This window comes from Amphiura filiformis, chromosome 12, assembly GCF_039555335.1.
Source record: "Amphiura filiformis chromosome 12, Afil_fr2py, whole genome shotgun sequence".
Lineage (NCBI taxonomy): Eukaryota > Metazoa > Echinodermata > Ophiuroidea > Amphilepidida > Amphiuridae > Amphiura > Amphiura filiformis.
This window is the reverse complement of record NC_092639.1, coordinates 41,394,522-41,407,776: the sequence shown is the minus strand read 5'-3', so window position 1 is coordinate 41,407,776 and position 13,255 is coordinate 41,394,522. Positions and strand designations below refer to the sequence as shown.

General features: G+C 35.0%; 1 protein-coding gene across 1 annotated transcript in view; it reads right to left on the bottom strand.

The window, feature by feature from the left end:
• Positions 1-4,747, bottom strand: part of LOC140166202 (TBC1 domain family member 9B-like) — a 39,006-nt gene extending 34,259 nt beyond the window's left edge. Inside the window, exons 1-5 of the mRNA XM_072189608.1 lie at positions 4,605-4,747; positions 3,515-3,678; positions 2,330-2,407; positions 2,110-2,208; positions 428-514 (exon numbers count right to left, since the gene is read on the bottom strand). Coding sequence (XP_072045709.1) covers positions 428-514; positions 2,110-2,208; positions 2,330-2,407; positions 3,515-3,678; positions 4,605-4,648 — 472 coding nt within the window. The 5' untranslated portion in view covers positions 4,649-4,747. The remainder of the gene's footprint in view (positions 1-427; positions 515-2,109; positions 2,209-2,329; positions 2,408-3,514; positions 3,679-4,604) is intronic.
• Between the last annotated feature and the right edge of the window lie 8,508 nt (positions 4,748-13,255).

Genomic DNA, 13,255 nt, shown 5'->3' with positions numbered 1-13,255 from the left:
TGTTTCAATTGCACCTGTAAGATTAGTGTCTTTGAAAAGTGCGGTATTGTATTCAATCTGTGATTGGATTGCACACATACACAGACATGGCATGTAATGATTGCAGCCTGCTTTATACACTTAGATCCACAACATGCTCAACTATCAGGCCAAAGTTCTTTGACCCTAATACATTGGTACGTTAATTGAACGACCTTTGAAAATTTGGGTACAAAAACTCATCCTATGCAATTTGAGGTCAATTTTTGCACTGTGATTGTTTAATTGAGGTTATTGTACTATGCCAATGGGATGAGGCCATTGGCATTGTGGTTCATAGTGATAGGGCAGGCAATACATTCTAAAACAGTTTGGACCTATCGCTACGGTAATTAATCCTGTTACATCATAACTTCTACGTCAAATTTGTTGTTTCATCACTACTTACAGTTGACAAGCTTCTCATCTTCTGGTAGAGTGAAGAGACGTCTCCATTTATCACAGGCAGCCTTGAAATCACGGCTATCTTCATCAACTGTAAAGAATACATAGCAATCAAGGAGCTAGTGTTTTTGGCATGAATTCTTGCAATGACTCTTGCAAACGCCTTTAAGTGAACTTAGACATAGGTTTTATAGGTATCAAGGCTTCAAGCTTCACCACAAGGCATTGATTAACTAAAATGCAGAGCCCATTTTTGACCTTGCAACACATTTGTTCCCATAAACCATAAATAATTATGGACATTCCCATCATGTACTGGACTTATTAAGACACATGATAGAGCAAATGAAAGTTGATTCACTGAATCAGTTAAACTTGATACAATACTCAGCAAATTGGTATGGGCAGATTCCACTTGATTCTAACAGCCTTGTTTCATGTTAGTTTCATCAATTAGTTTTTTGTTTGTTTTTCCTCAAGAATTACATAGCGCTCCGGCGAGTGTACCAAATTTGAGTAGCGTAGAAGTATACATTTGCTTTCTATTTACATTGTTCATGTTCATGGTTTGTATTAATTACAAATTACTTGTATTCATTATTTGCCATTATGTTGTACTTGTACAGTACTCCGACTCGCATCGAAGTACTCATACTCACAACCAAGTACTCGTACTCATAAAAAGTACTCGCACTATAAGTCTGGTTTATAACGTAACACACAAGCCCACAGTATTTATAATGCAAATAAGCTCATTAATATTCATTAACAAAAAAAAAATTCAACTAAACAACTCTTAGTTTTGAAGCTTATATTTTTGCATTATATGCGGTATAATATTTATGTATAGAATTGTGATTTCTCTGTTAATCTGCTAACCTTGAGTTTCATCAGCTGTTGTATTGACGTAAATGTAGCACAGTGGATAAATTGATATGCTTATGCCCATGTCACTCCTATTCCAGAAAAATACAGCACTAATTTTTTTTTAATTAAAAAATATTATCCTGTTTTGCCAAATGAAATGCATCTATATCCTAAACCTTTATTTAGTTCTAACTGGCAATGTGAAAGTTACATTTTAATTTTTGGAAATATAGGGCCAAAAATGTGCATTTTTATGGTGTTTTCGTATACTGTGACAATCAAGCCTAAAGACTTGTACAAAGACTAATTTCATGTTATGCATTTTAACTATTGGAAAACACATTTTTTTTTTTTTTTTTCCATTTATAACCAATTATTAAAAATAACATAAAATATTAAAATTTTGAAGTCATTCTTAGCCTATAATCAAGATTTTCAATGATTAGACTTGTACCAAGTCTTAGAATTTTGTGATTCAATTGTAAGAAAACATGCAAAATTGCATGTTTTTGGCCCATTTCCCCTAAAATTGCCCAAATATTAAAATTTGACTTTAATTGCCAGCTAGAACCAAATAAAGTATAAGGATTTAGATATTTTTCATTTGGCAAAACAAGAATATGTTTTTCATTCCAAAAAATTAGTGCTGTATTTTTCTGGAATAAGGAGTAGATTGATGTCACAGGCAGAGAAACAACTCCATTCACATCCTACCAAATATCCCAACACACCAAGTTGTGTGGATAATTTGTCATTATTTCAATTTGGAATACATGTAGAAGTGACTTTATTTTAGTTCACAATGCCAGAAAGCCTTACCTTCCTTGAACTCTTCTTCAGCAGTCTCAATATTAGCAACAAGACTCTCAATTTTGCACTTAACAAATTCTGTCACATCCTCCTCTGCCTCAAAATTACCTGAAATATTAAACAAAACACATGGTTAGAAATACTAAACTTAATACTTTGAAATTATGGACTAAGAAATACATGTACATGTATGTAAAAATACTTTTGTAATGCGAGGGCTAAAACTTACCCAAAGTTTCCATGATGTTTTGTTCTAGCCATTCCCAATGTTGAATGATCTCCCTCTTACGTAAAGCAATTGCTACAGCTGTGTAGGAATAAATTTGAAAGAAACTGGATGTCAACAAATGACAAATTAAAAAAAAAGCTTGAAGCCCCTCCTAACATCCTGATCCATTTTGCTTGAGCCAAAAACCATTTATAATTAACTAGAAACATCACGGTTTTCGACACAAGGTGACGATTAGGAAGCCTCGACCATGGGGCGAATTAAATATTGTATATGTTGCAAAATTTACTTTTTTGAAAGTAAACCGACTCTGACTTTGGAGCTTTAAGGGCAATACAAACTTTGTCTTAATTGGCACTAGTATGGATTTGTTGGCTAAAGGTGGTCTTTTTCCTTTTGGCACACTTTACATTGTATCGTTGCTTCAGAGATGTTTATTGTCCATAAAATTTAAATGAAGAAACATAGAGGGCAGGTTTCTCACAAGTCAATAGAAAATGTGTGATTGAAGTAAGGTTCATTACAAAATCTCCAAAAAACATATAAAACTCATTTTCGACCAGGGTTGACATGTGACTCATTCCCTTGATCATGTCACATATATAGCAAAGAAAAAACCTGGAATTGGGGAAATGCGACACACCTTGTTTGCACTGGCACATAAAAAAGGAAGTGAAAGAATGCAAAAATCAAGCATGAACTAAGATAACATCAGTTTCAGATACATAGATGGACTATTATAATATTGCACATTGTGTAAATTGGGTATTGCAGTTAAAGACACTTAAAAATATATAATTGTGCATGCGATTCACTCCATATTTTCCACACATGACTATTGAGTGCAGCATAAGATTTCAACTGCTAAAAAGTTTGTAAAAACAGTGTCCAGATCGACAGGAATTAAATAAATTGAACTTTTTTTGTTGAAAAAAAGTTCAGAAATAAATATGACTGCTTTGCCTCACTACACATTTTTGCCTTGTTATATTTCAGCACATCACATCAAAGCTCCGACTAGGCAAACCATTCCTTTTTCAAAGGAATTTTTATTTGTCTTATCCGGTAATAATGGCATAAACATGTCATGTATACATGTATGGAGTCTACCTTCACCTATTAAATTCTTATAATTTGCATTTTCCATGATAAAATAAGCAAAAAATCACAAAAGTACAAACTTACTCCAACTAATTTCTGAGCTAGTAGTCTGGTGTAGTATTCTGTATGGCAATGCTTTAGAATCCAGCACAGTGTCCAGTGTGCCAATAAATAATGATGTCAAACTTCCTCCTCCATGTCCTTTGCGGCGTTGTAAGATAAAGAAGGGATTGGCTCGCTCGGTGATCCTGCAACATGAAAATATATACACATGAACTATGTTCTGCTGCATCCAATGGACCCGATGTAACTGAATATAATGCCTTGTACATAAAATATATTTGATACAGGCAGTGTTCAGGCAAAACAGACAAGCCATTTATTGGTATGACATTTTCATTATAAAATTGATGCTGCCCTATTTAAGTTTACACGGAAGACCCATCTCAGTTTGGTGTGACAATTTGTGGAGTCAGTAGTCTCCAAACCAGTATGTTTAAATGAAGTGATGTAGTGCTCGCGCAAAACATAAGACTGCGTAAACTTCTAGTCTAAACATTTGTGGCTTAATTTTTCCGGGGGATTTTTCACACTGAATCGTGTCCTAATGAACATTTATTTATTTCTGAATGAAGTATTCATTTAATTTCCTGCATATGAGTTAAAAAATCATATATTTTGGGTCAAGTGAAGTATAGAAAACATATTTATGTACGTTTCCTTCTTCGGCCAGTTGTTTTAAATTTCTATGTAAATATGCATTGACATTGTCGGTGAATTTGGCTGACTAGCAAATGTGTTAACTAAGGTTTGCCTGGGTTACCTATATATAAGTTCCTTGTACTACAGCAACACGCAACTTCAGATTCAGACATTTATGATTTAATTAATACAATACTGTGAATACATGCAGAACTATCCGGCATATGGCCCTAGTCATGCTAGTTCTAGTGAAAGACATTGTTCATTTGTTAATCTACTTCGAGCAGCAACTCTCTGGATCGTATTATATTTTGGACTACGATGCATCATGTACATGTAATGATGTATGTAAAGCAGCTTATATGAGTTGACATGTTGAACTTGTTTTGATTATTGATGATGACGTGAATTCCGATGACGTGACGAGTTTATTCCCTACCTGAAAATACAAGACCAAAAAATGTCTACTCACCACAAGGCATTAGCCAGTAGCACCTCCTCTGGTTTGACCCACATAATGTCTGTATTAAACTTGACTTGATGGCAAAGATTTCAACATTAAGCTTTCAATCTGCAAGCTGGTAAATTTTCCTGCAGTGAGCGGCCATCTTGAATGTTGACGTGGAAACCGCCCTCTTGCGACTGTGTATGCCGAGTACATTAAGGGCGCTCAGCACCAAAATAGCCACTCAGGGGTGACAGCCAAGCGAACTTCCGAGGTAGCCTACCTCCACTCCGTCAGGAGAGCGCACCACCAATGATTGCGCCATTGGATTACACAGGGAAATACGCACGTTTGGATGGCGTTTTGTCACTGCAAAACGTAATATAGATAAAAAGTTTGGTATCAAATTAAAGCTTATCACGTGTAGAATATTATTCTTTTAACAGAATATATTGGTGACCATCTACTTTTTTTGCTATTTGGCCGCAAAGAAAAAACGTGCAAATTTAACCCTAAAAATCACTCAATTTTGAAACCGGACATTGTCCAAATTCGCGCCAAAACTCCATCTCTGAAATAAAACATTGGGACTTTTTCTCATATTTTGTCATGTAGACACTTGTCGGAAGCAAATGAGCTGAAAATGGGCAAATTTTGGCTATACGTTTTGAAAATAAAGCCGCAACAAGCTCAAATAAGCGGTGGACTATTTTAACCGAATTTCACTGGTACATAAATCGTGGAGTGCTTTGGTGGTGCGCCCTCTTATAAACGTCAATAGTTATATCCAATTTTTCACATTTTTAAGTAAACTAGAGACAGTTTCTAGTCATTTCCCAAGATTTCATCCCTCTACGACTTTCCGTTCGGAAGAAATGGTGCTCTAAATATCAGTTCCGAATCACCAAAAGACCCAAATTTCAACGTGTTTATCAACATGCAGAAGTTTGAAGAGGTTGGACATACAATTGAATGTTTTATGCAAAAAGATACTCTTTAATTTTTATTTTTTTAATTGTGAAAAGTACTTTATGTGTGTACAAATATTTTTAATACCTTAAATATAGGCCTATTTACATAATTGAGTCAAATTACCCCCCCCTCTCGTTCTCTGCCTTCAAACTAGGCCTACTGATTTTGGCATTTTAAGCAAAAATACAAGTTTTATACGTTATTCTGATTTGGTATAAATCTATAGCAAAAGCGCTCATATAAGTAGATTTTTGATGCTTTTCTTAACGTCAGAGACCTGTATTTTTGGATAAATAAAAAAACATTATTGCTAAAACTAATCACAAATGTTATTTCAAGCATTTGCGAATGAAATAAAATGATTTATTAAGACTTCTGCCCTTATTCTATGTTTTTTGTAAAATGCGCGTACATAGCAACACACTTTAAAAGCCGCTTATAAGAGAGCGCACCACCAATGATTGCGCCATTGGATTACACAGGGAAATACGCACGTTTGGATGGCGTTTTGTCACTGCAAAAACGTAATATAGATAAAAAGTTTGGTATCAAATTAAAGCTTATCACGTGTAGAATATTATTCTTTTAACAGAATATATTGGTGACCATCTACTTTTTTTTTTTTTTTTTCGCAAAGAAAAAACGTGCAAATTTAACCCTAAAAAATCACTCAATTTTTGAAACCGGACATTGTCCAAATTCGCGCCAAAACTCCATCTCTGAAATAAAACATTGGGACTTTTTCTCATATTTTGTCATGTAGACACTTGTCGGAAGCAAATGAGCTGAAAATGGGCAAATTTTGGCTATACGTTTTGAAAATAAAGCCGCAACAAGCTCAAATAAGCGGTGGACTATTTTAACCGAATTTCACTGGTACATAAATCGTGGAGTGCTTTGGTGGTGCGCCCTCTCAGGCCCTATCGCGGCGGCGTCCTACTTTACCCACAATCCTGTTCGTTTTTACCCATAATCCTGTTCGATTACAGAGAAGCGGCCGTGCGCATAGGTTAGGAGACTGACGGATTTAGTCTAGAGGGCAATCAACTTCAGAAGTGACGGGTATGTGCCTACCGGCAGGTTTCTACCGGCGTCGCGAAGTAGAGGCCTACAACACGTTGTCTTAAAAGGGGGGGGGGGTCATTGGGTCACTGACAAACAAAATGAAAAAGGTGGTCATCGCGCCACTTCCAATCATAAATAATGGAGTCGTGCATAAACATACTTATGTATAGGATAATGGCCAAGGATTAGAACGTGAGTGGATAAGAATGGCTGAGTCGCGGAGCGACGAAGCCATTCTTATCCACTCACGTTCTAATCCGCGGCCATTAACCGACTTAATACACACCTATGACGTCGCGCTATTGTTTTACCGCTCCATTATTTTTCACGAATGGAGTGTTATTGAAATGTGTTGCTCTTTACAAATGGATCAATTACTCATTGATGCCGGACAATACACTAATATAATGATCGTACTAAATTTTAGGTGCGAGTGCAAAAATAGTCCGACTCAGCTTTATGTAAAATTTCTATAGAAATACCCATCATATCACGATCCAGGTGTTTAGTTCAAATCATCCGTAACCACCTTCTTGAATTATAAAGATTTAAAATGTTTGTTACACAAATTGAATAAACGTAGATTCGTAAAATCATCCAAGTGATTAGACCATCAATAGTTCTTTATGCCCACTTCTAATGCGTTAACTGTTGAAGTAGTTGCGTTTAGGTCTCTATTTTGCATAATAAGGAAAATGGGCAAAAAGGTCATATAGGTTCATATGAAATGGTCATTACAGTTGTGTACCTCAAGAAAGCCACACCTATCGCTATACCTGAGCAATGATACTCTTCTCTGTGAATCGAGTGTTCGATTTTGGAACAACCATGCAATTATGGACACTATTGTTTATCTTGGATAATTTTGTGGTGGAATCATTCCGAGGATATAATATCGTTGATTCGCAGCATGCAGAAGGACCAAAATCAGGTACGAAAAGGTACGAAAATTTTAAATGTACTACAACACATTTTACCTAGGCCTATTATGTCCCTGAACTTTGTCGGCAAAAAACAAAACAAACTTCGCCGCCTTCGACGCGCATAGGTTAGGAGACTGACGGATTTAGTCTACTTCCGAGGCTCTGGTTCTGGTTCTGGTTAGTTACTCCAACAAAGCGGGATCTCGCATCAACGTCAGAGGCTGCGGTAAGCTGAGGCGACATGTTTTATAATAAGGGAATCTTCAAAAATACTTTGGTAGGGGGGTTGGGGGCAAAATGGAGGGGGGTCAAAAAAGTTTTTGGTCTCCAAAAAAGGGGGTCAAAAAGTTTTGTAAGCGCTCATTAAATTTACAACCATAATGACAAAATAGGCGAAAATACTGAGTAACTTTTTGCACAAGAATTGCAATTTAAAGAGACTTGGCCATTAATCGCTCATTAAAATGAAGTTAGTTTGTGGACAATATAAGTGTGCGCTTTCATTTAAGGGATCTAGAATGAGCGTTTATTGCGTTTCGACAGTATTTTTTGAGGACATGAGAGCACCTCAGACCTATCGAATTGCATTCTGAATACGAAGCATGTCTTTCTGATATCAAATAATTTTCATTTTTGAAAATCACAATATAATACAAATTTTATGACAAATTATAAAATTTAATATTTTTCAAATTTTTGATATATAACAGTCCTCGAAGTAAATTATATAAATCTAATGATATATTCTTAAAGTGTATGTAGCTGGGAGAAAAAGCCGACGGTCAATTGAAAATTTTGACCTTTCATATTGAAAATATGGATTTTTTTCCCAAAAGACCTATTTTTTTGGTGTTTTGGGAAAAAATCCATATCTCCAATACGAAAGGTCAAAATTTTCAATTGATCGTCGGCTTTTCATCCCACCTACATACACTTTAAGTATAAATCATCAGATTTGTAAAGTTTACTTCGAGTACTGTTAAATATCAAAAATATCAATTTTTAATGATTTGCCATAAAATGTGTATTAAATTGCGAATGTCAAAAAATCAAAATTATTTGATATCAGAAGGACATTCTTCGTATTCAGAATGCAATTCGATATGTCTGATGTGCTCTAATGTCCCAAAATAAATACTGTCCAAACGTTCATACCCCAGCCCTTAAAGGGGGTAACCCTATCGGTTTAGGATATGGATTCTCTTCAAACTTACACACAATGTCAAATATTATCCCCTTTATCAATCTATGTGAGAAAACGGGAACAATTTCAGCATAAATGTGAATAATTAGATATTAGCAAGCCAATACACTGGTACGCGTGCATTGCATTCTGGTCAGGCATCCCGAAACAACGGCCGAGCGCATGTCCCGGTGGAAACAGGAAGTGTTCGCCTTGGCACTGAAAACCGGCTCGCCCCTGCACACTTTTATACCCTCTATTCATACTGATTAATCTTAAAAAACATTACATATCACTGCGCTCATTATCATTCTTGACAAGATAGCCCATGCTGTATTTACTTCGCTTAATTATTTCTTTATTTTTAGCTATACAGGGTGTCCCAGAAAAAATTACCGAGTGAATAAAATTGAACGTAAGTCGAGAAATAGACATCAGAATCAAGACATATAAAATGTAGCGCATATCCTATTTTGTTGTGCATCACATACGAAAATTTTATTTGATTCGGTTGACTGGTTCCGAAGAAATGAACGATTACTCAATGCGTGTATCAATGCAGTTCATTCCAAGTTTGATCAACAGGCGCTTTATTCATACTCGCTCATCGCTTCCTAAAGTTTGTGTATCTCATTAAATTTAGTCCACATTATCTATTAAATCCGACGGTGTTATGTCATTCATGCTTTCACTGAAGATGAATAACAGTTTTCTTTGATTTCTGCAATTGGAAACTCTCCAACTTTAATTCTTTAGGTTGTGCAAATATGTTATATTATTTAACTTTATAAAGAACATTAATTGAGCAAGGAATGACAATGATCAAGTGCTTACAGCTTTACCTGTGATTTTTGATACCATGCAACATTAACGTTGAAGTTTTAAAAGATTTAAACTTTGCATTACATTTTCTTGGAAATATTACAAAAACATTAATGTGTGTGAGAAATGTTTTAATCCAGCTGGAATTACTTAGTTAATAATTCTTTATGCAACATTTTATATCAACATTAACGAAAAAAGACAAATACAAATACCGAGCATTATCTTACATGCAAGCTTTCATTTTCAATATCATGCAGGTTTTTAAAACAAAAATTTAAACGTTTTGCAAGAAACATGTTGTCTAGAAAAGAACTAAAAGGATTTCACAGAACAAAATATTATATTTGACAGTTAATCATTAGTTTACATTGTGTTAAATGATCTTTCTTTCAAACTTGGAATGAAGTGAATTGATACATGCGTTATGTAATCGCTCATTTCTTCGCGATCAGTCAACAGATTCCAGTAAACTTGGTGTATAAGATGCAGAATAAGATCAGCTACACGCTGATGTTTAAAAGTTGGATTCTGATATCAATTTCTCTACTTACGTCCAAATTCATTCGCTCGGTAATTTTTTATGGGACACCCTGTATGATGCACATTTTCACATATTTATGATTTTTCTTTGTTTTATTTTTAAACTAATTTTTTAATGGGGGAGGTGCTCTCATAATTTTTTTCATATTCCTCGTATCATGCTTGACAATATAGGTCATGTTTCCTTATTTATTTCGCCTCTTATGTATTTCTTTATTTTTGTTTTTTGTTTTATATCATTATAGCGCCATCTATAGTTTGACATTAGGGGTCTATTTGATGTATTTTTGCGGACGAATTGGTACTGGGGTGAAGTCTTCCGAATCTATTCCGATTTCATTCTATGACTACCCAAAACTCCCGTGTCGTGTAAAATGCGAACAACTGGTAACCTGTAAAAACCGCTGTGTTTCATGATTTCTCCGGAAATACATCGACTTGGAGCGTCAAATTTCAGGATAGTAATGAGAAAAATAGTAGGCCTATCTATTATGTGATACCAAAACCTCATCAACAATGAAAAAAATCGGGGGGATGATGCTGTCGATCGGGTTACGGACCTTTAATGACATCAAATTTGAAAAATATTGCAAGTACATGTGTCACTTGAGGTTTTGACTTTTTAAAGCTACACTGAAGAAATAACAACCAGTGTTTCCATTCGCTGACTATAGGCCTACCGGGTACCACTAAATCAAGTATGTAGCTATCTTAATACGCAAACTGTCCCAGCAAACACAAAAACGTTTTTAAAACGTTTTAAATAAGTTAGGCCTATATTTTGGGTTTGGGTTTAGGTAAAAACGTTTTAATAACATTAAAATTTCGGATTATATAAAGGTCATGAAAACGTTTTGTATGAAAACACACTACAACAATATTTTTAAAATGTTTTCGAAATGTCATTGTAAACTATTTTTGCAAACATTTTTGGCCAAATATTTTGTCAACACTTAAATAACAGTATGTTAAAATATTTGCACCCAGCAAACACAGAAATATTCTTAAAATGTTTTTTACAAAACGTTTAAATAACATTTAAATGTCGGGTTATATACAGGTCGTGAAAACATTTTAAAAACGTTATTGTAAATATTTTGGGCAAACATTTTTTTGCAAAATATTTTTTCAACCCCAAAATAACATTCTGTTTAGAATGATTACTACCAAGTTTTCAAAAATGTTTTTGGAATGTTATTAAAACGTCTTTATACCCTTTATATAACCCGATATTTAAATGTTTTCTGTAAAACATTTGTGTTTTGTGCAGTAAATTACCAACAAATGTTATATAGGCCTACATACATACATACGAATTTTTTATTCAATAATGAACAAAATACATTTGGGCCACCAAAGCGGCATTATAAATCATTACATGAATAAATTACAAACAACATGAAATTGAACAGGAAGAATTAATTGATTTTGGTGAGCCTGTATCGCAGTCTCCAAATGATGTTGGTTCCAATCATGGAACTGACAGAAGCATACTTGGCAACAGCCTTGGCAACACGTTTGGGGAAGCCAAGTTTCTTCAACCCACTTCGGAAATGGTGATGAATATGGCCGAGTGACCCAATCACGAAGACAAGGATTTTGCAATCAAATCCGCACAATGTGAGCAAAGTACAAAGAGGAGTATACTTCTGGAACTTTGTGTTGTAACTTTCCTCAATGAAAGCATCGAAAGGACAAGTTACTTCCAAGATGAAACACGTCATGTTTTCGTGATCAATGAGAAATAAGTCTGGTTTTCTTGCTTGAATGTCCTGAAAGATGTTTGCGAATGATCACAGCGCTCAGAACAACATGAACTTAACGTTTTATACCATTAATGTAGGGCCTACCCTTTATATAACCCGACATTTAAACGTTTTCTCACAACCTTTTATAACCTTTTGCGAATGATGTCGAAAACGTTTTGTGTTTGCTGGGGTGTTTGATAAATATGTTCATTATAATGGCATATGCAAGCCAGCTAATATCTAAGTGTAACCCTAATATTTTGCTGTGTTTACAGCATAACTAGCTTGCTTTAGTAATTGCTTCCTTTAGTTGTTTTAATATATTTTTTATGTCTTGTTTATGTGCTATATGTTCCCATCTTCTAAAAAGAAATCATAGAAAGTTAATATGCAAATTATGTAAGAAATAATTATGTTCACAAATGTTGCAGTGACCTATCTGCAAAGGAGTAATGACTACACCAAATATTGGCATTGCTCTAGTCATGCTAGTTGCAATGAAAATCTGGCACTGCCTTTTAATCACTTTACTGATGAACGTGAATTCTAACTTGAATTGTACACAGTTAGCATCCTGGCCAACCGATTCTTTTGTTATGCAAGGCTCACTCAGTCATTTAATGAGGCAATACAAACGATCGAATTTGGTGTTGAAATGAGCTAAATATTTAGTTACACCTTTTCGATGTAAAATTAATTTTCTCGGCCAAATGAAAAGCAATCATTTTCATTTTTTCAGTAAATGTCAGGAAAAATTGTAGTGCTTGATACTGTATTTTTTTTTCAAATTCTAGTGTTAAACTTAGGCGTGAAATTTAGTCATTTAGTGTAAGATTTTCGATTTTGAAAACTCTGCCCGCGAGCCTTTTTTTGGATCAACCTTTTAGCTTTTCAAAGTAAGATAGTTCGCTAATGAAGGATTTTTCCCAACTTTCTAACGCACATCACCGTGAGCGATATATCATAGTTTTGTCAGAATTTGCGTTTTAATTTCACTATTTTTACTGCCGGCTGACCATTTTTCAAAATCAACGCGTGAAATCTAAGGCTTTTGTGGATCGATATCCCTGGGTTTAATAGGAATACCGGCATGGCTACAGTGTTGCTAGAACTTCAATATAGCAAAGAAATTCCCAGGCCTATAGCGCTCCTACTGATCATGTTTAACCAGAACACTCAATTGGGGATTTGGGCTACCAAATCGCTGGTCGGGCAATTTGCTTTCAATGGAAAATTGACCTGGATAAACAACAAAGGAAATATCGACTATTTCTGCTGGTTGCTCTCGAGATAAAAGTACTGACTTTGACAATTTCGGAGCATGAAGGGAAAAAGGGTAAAACAAAAACGGAAATTCTGACAAAACTATAAGTAGACCCACACGATGTGCCTTACAGGGGTGGGAAATATCTTTCTTTAGCA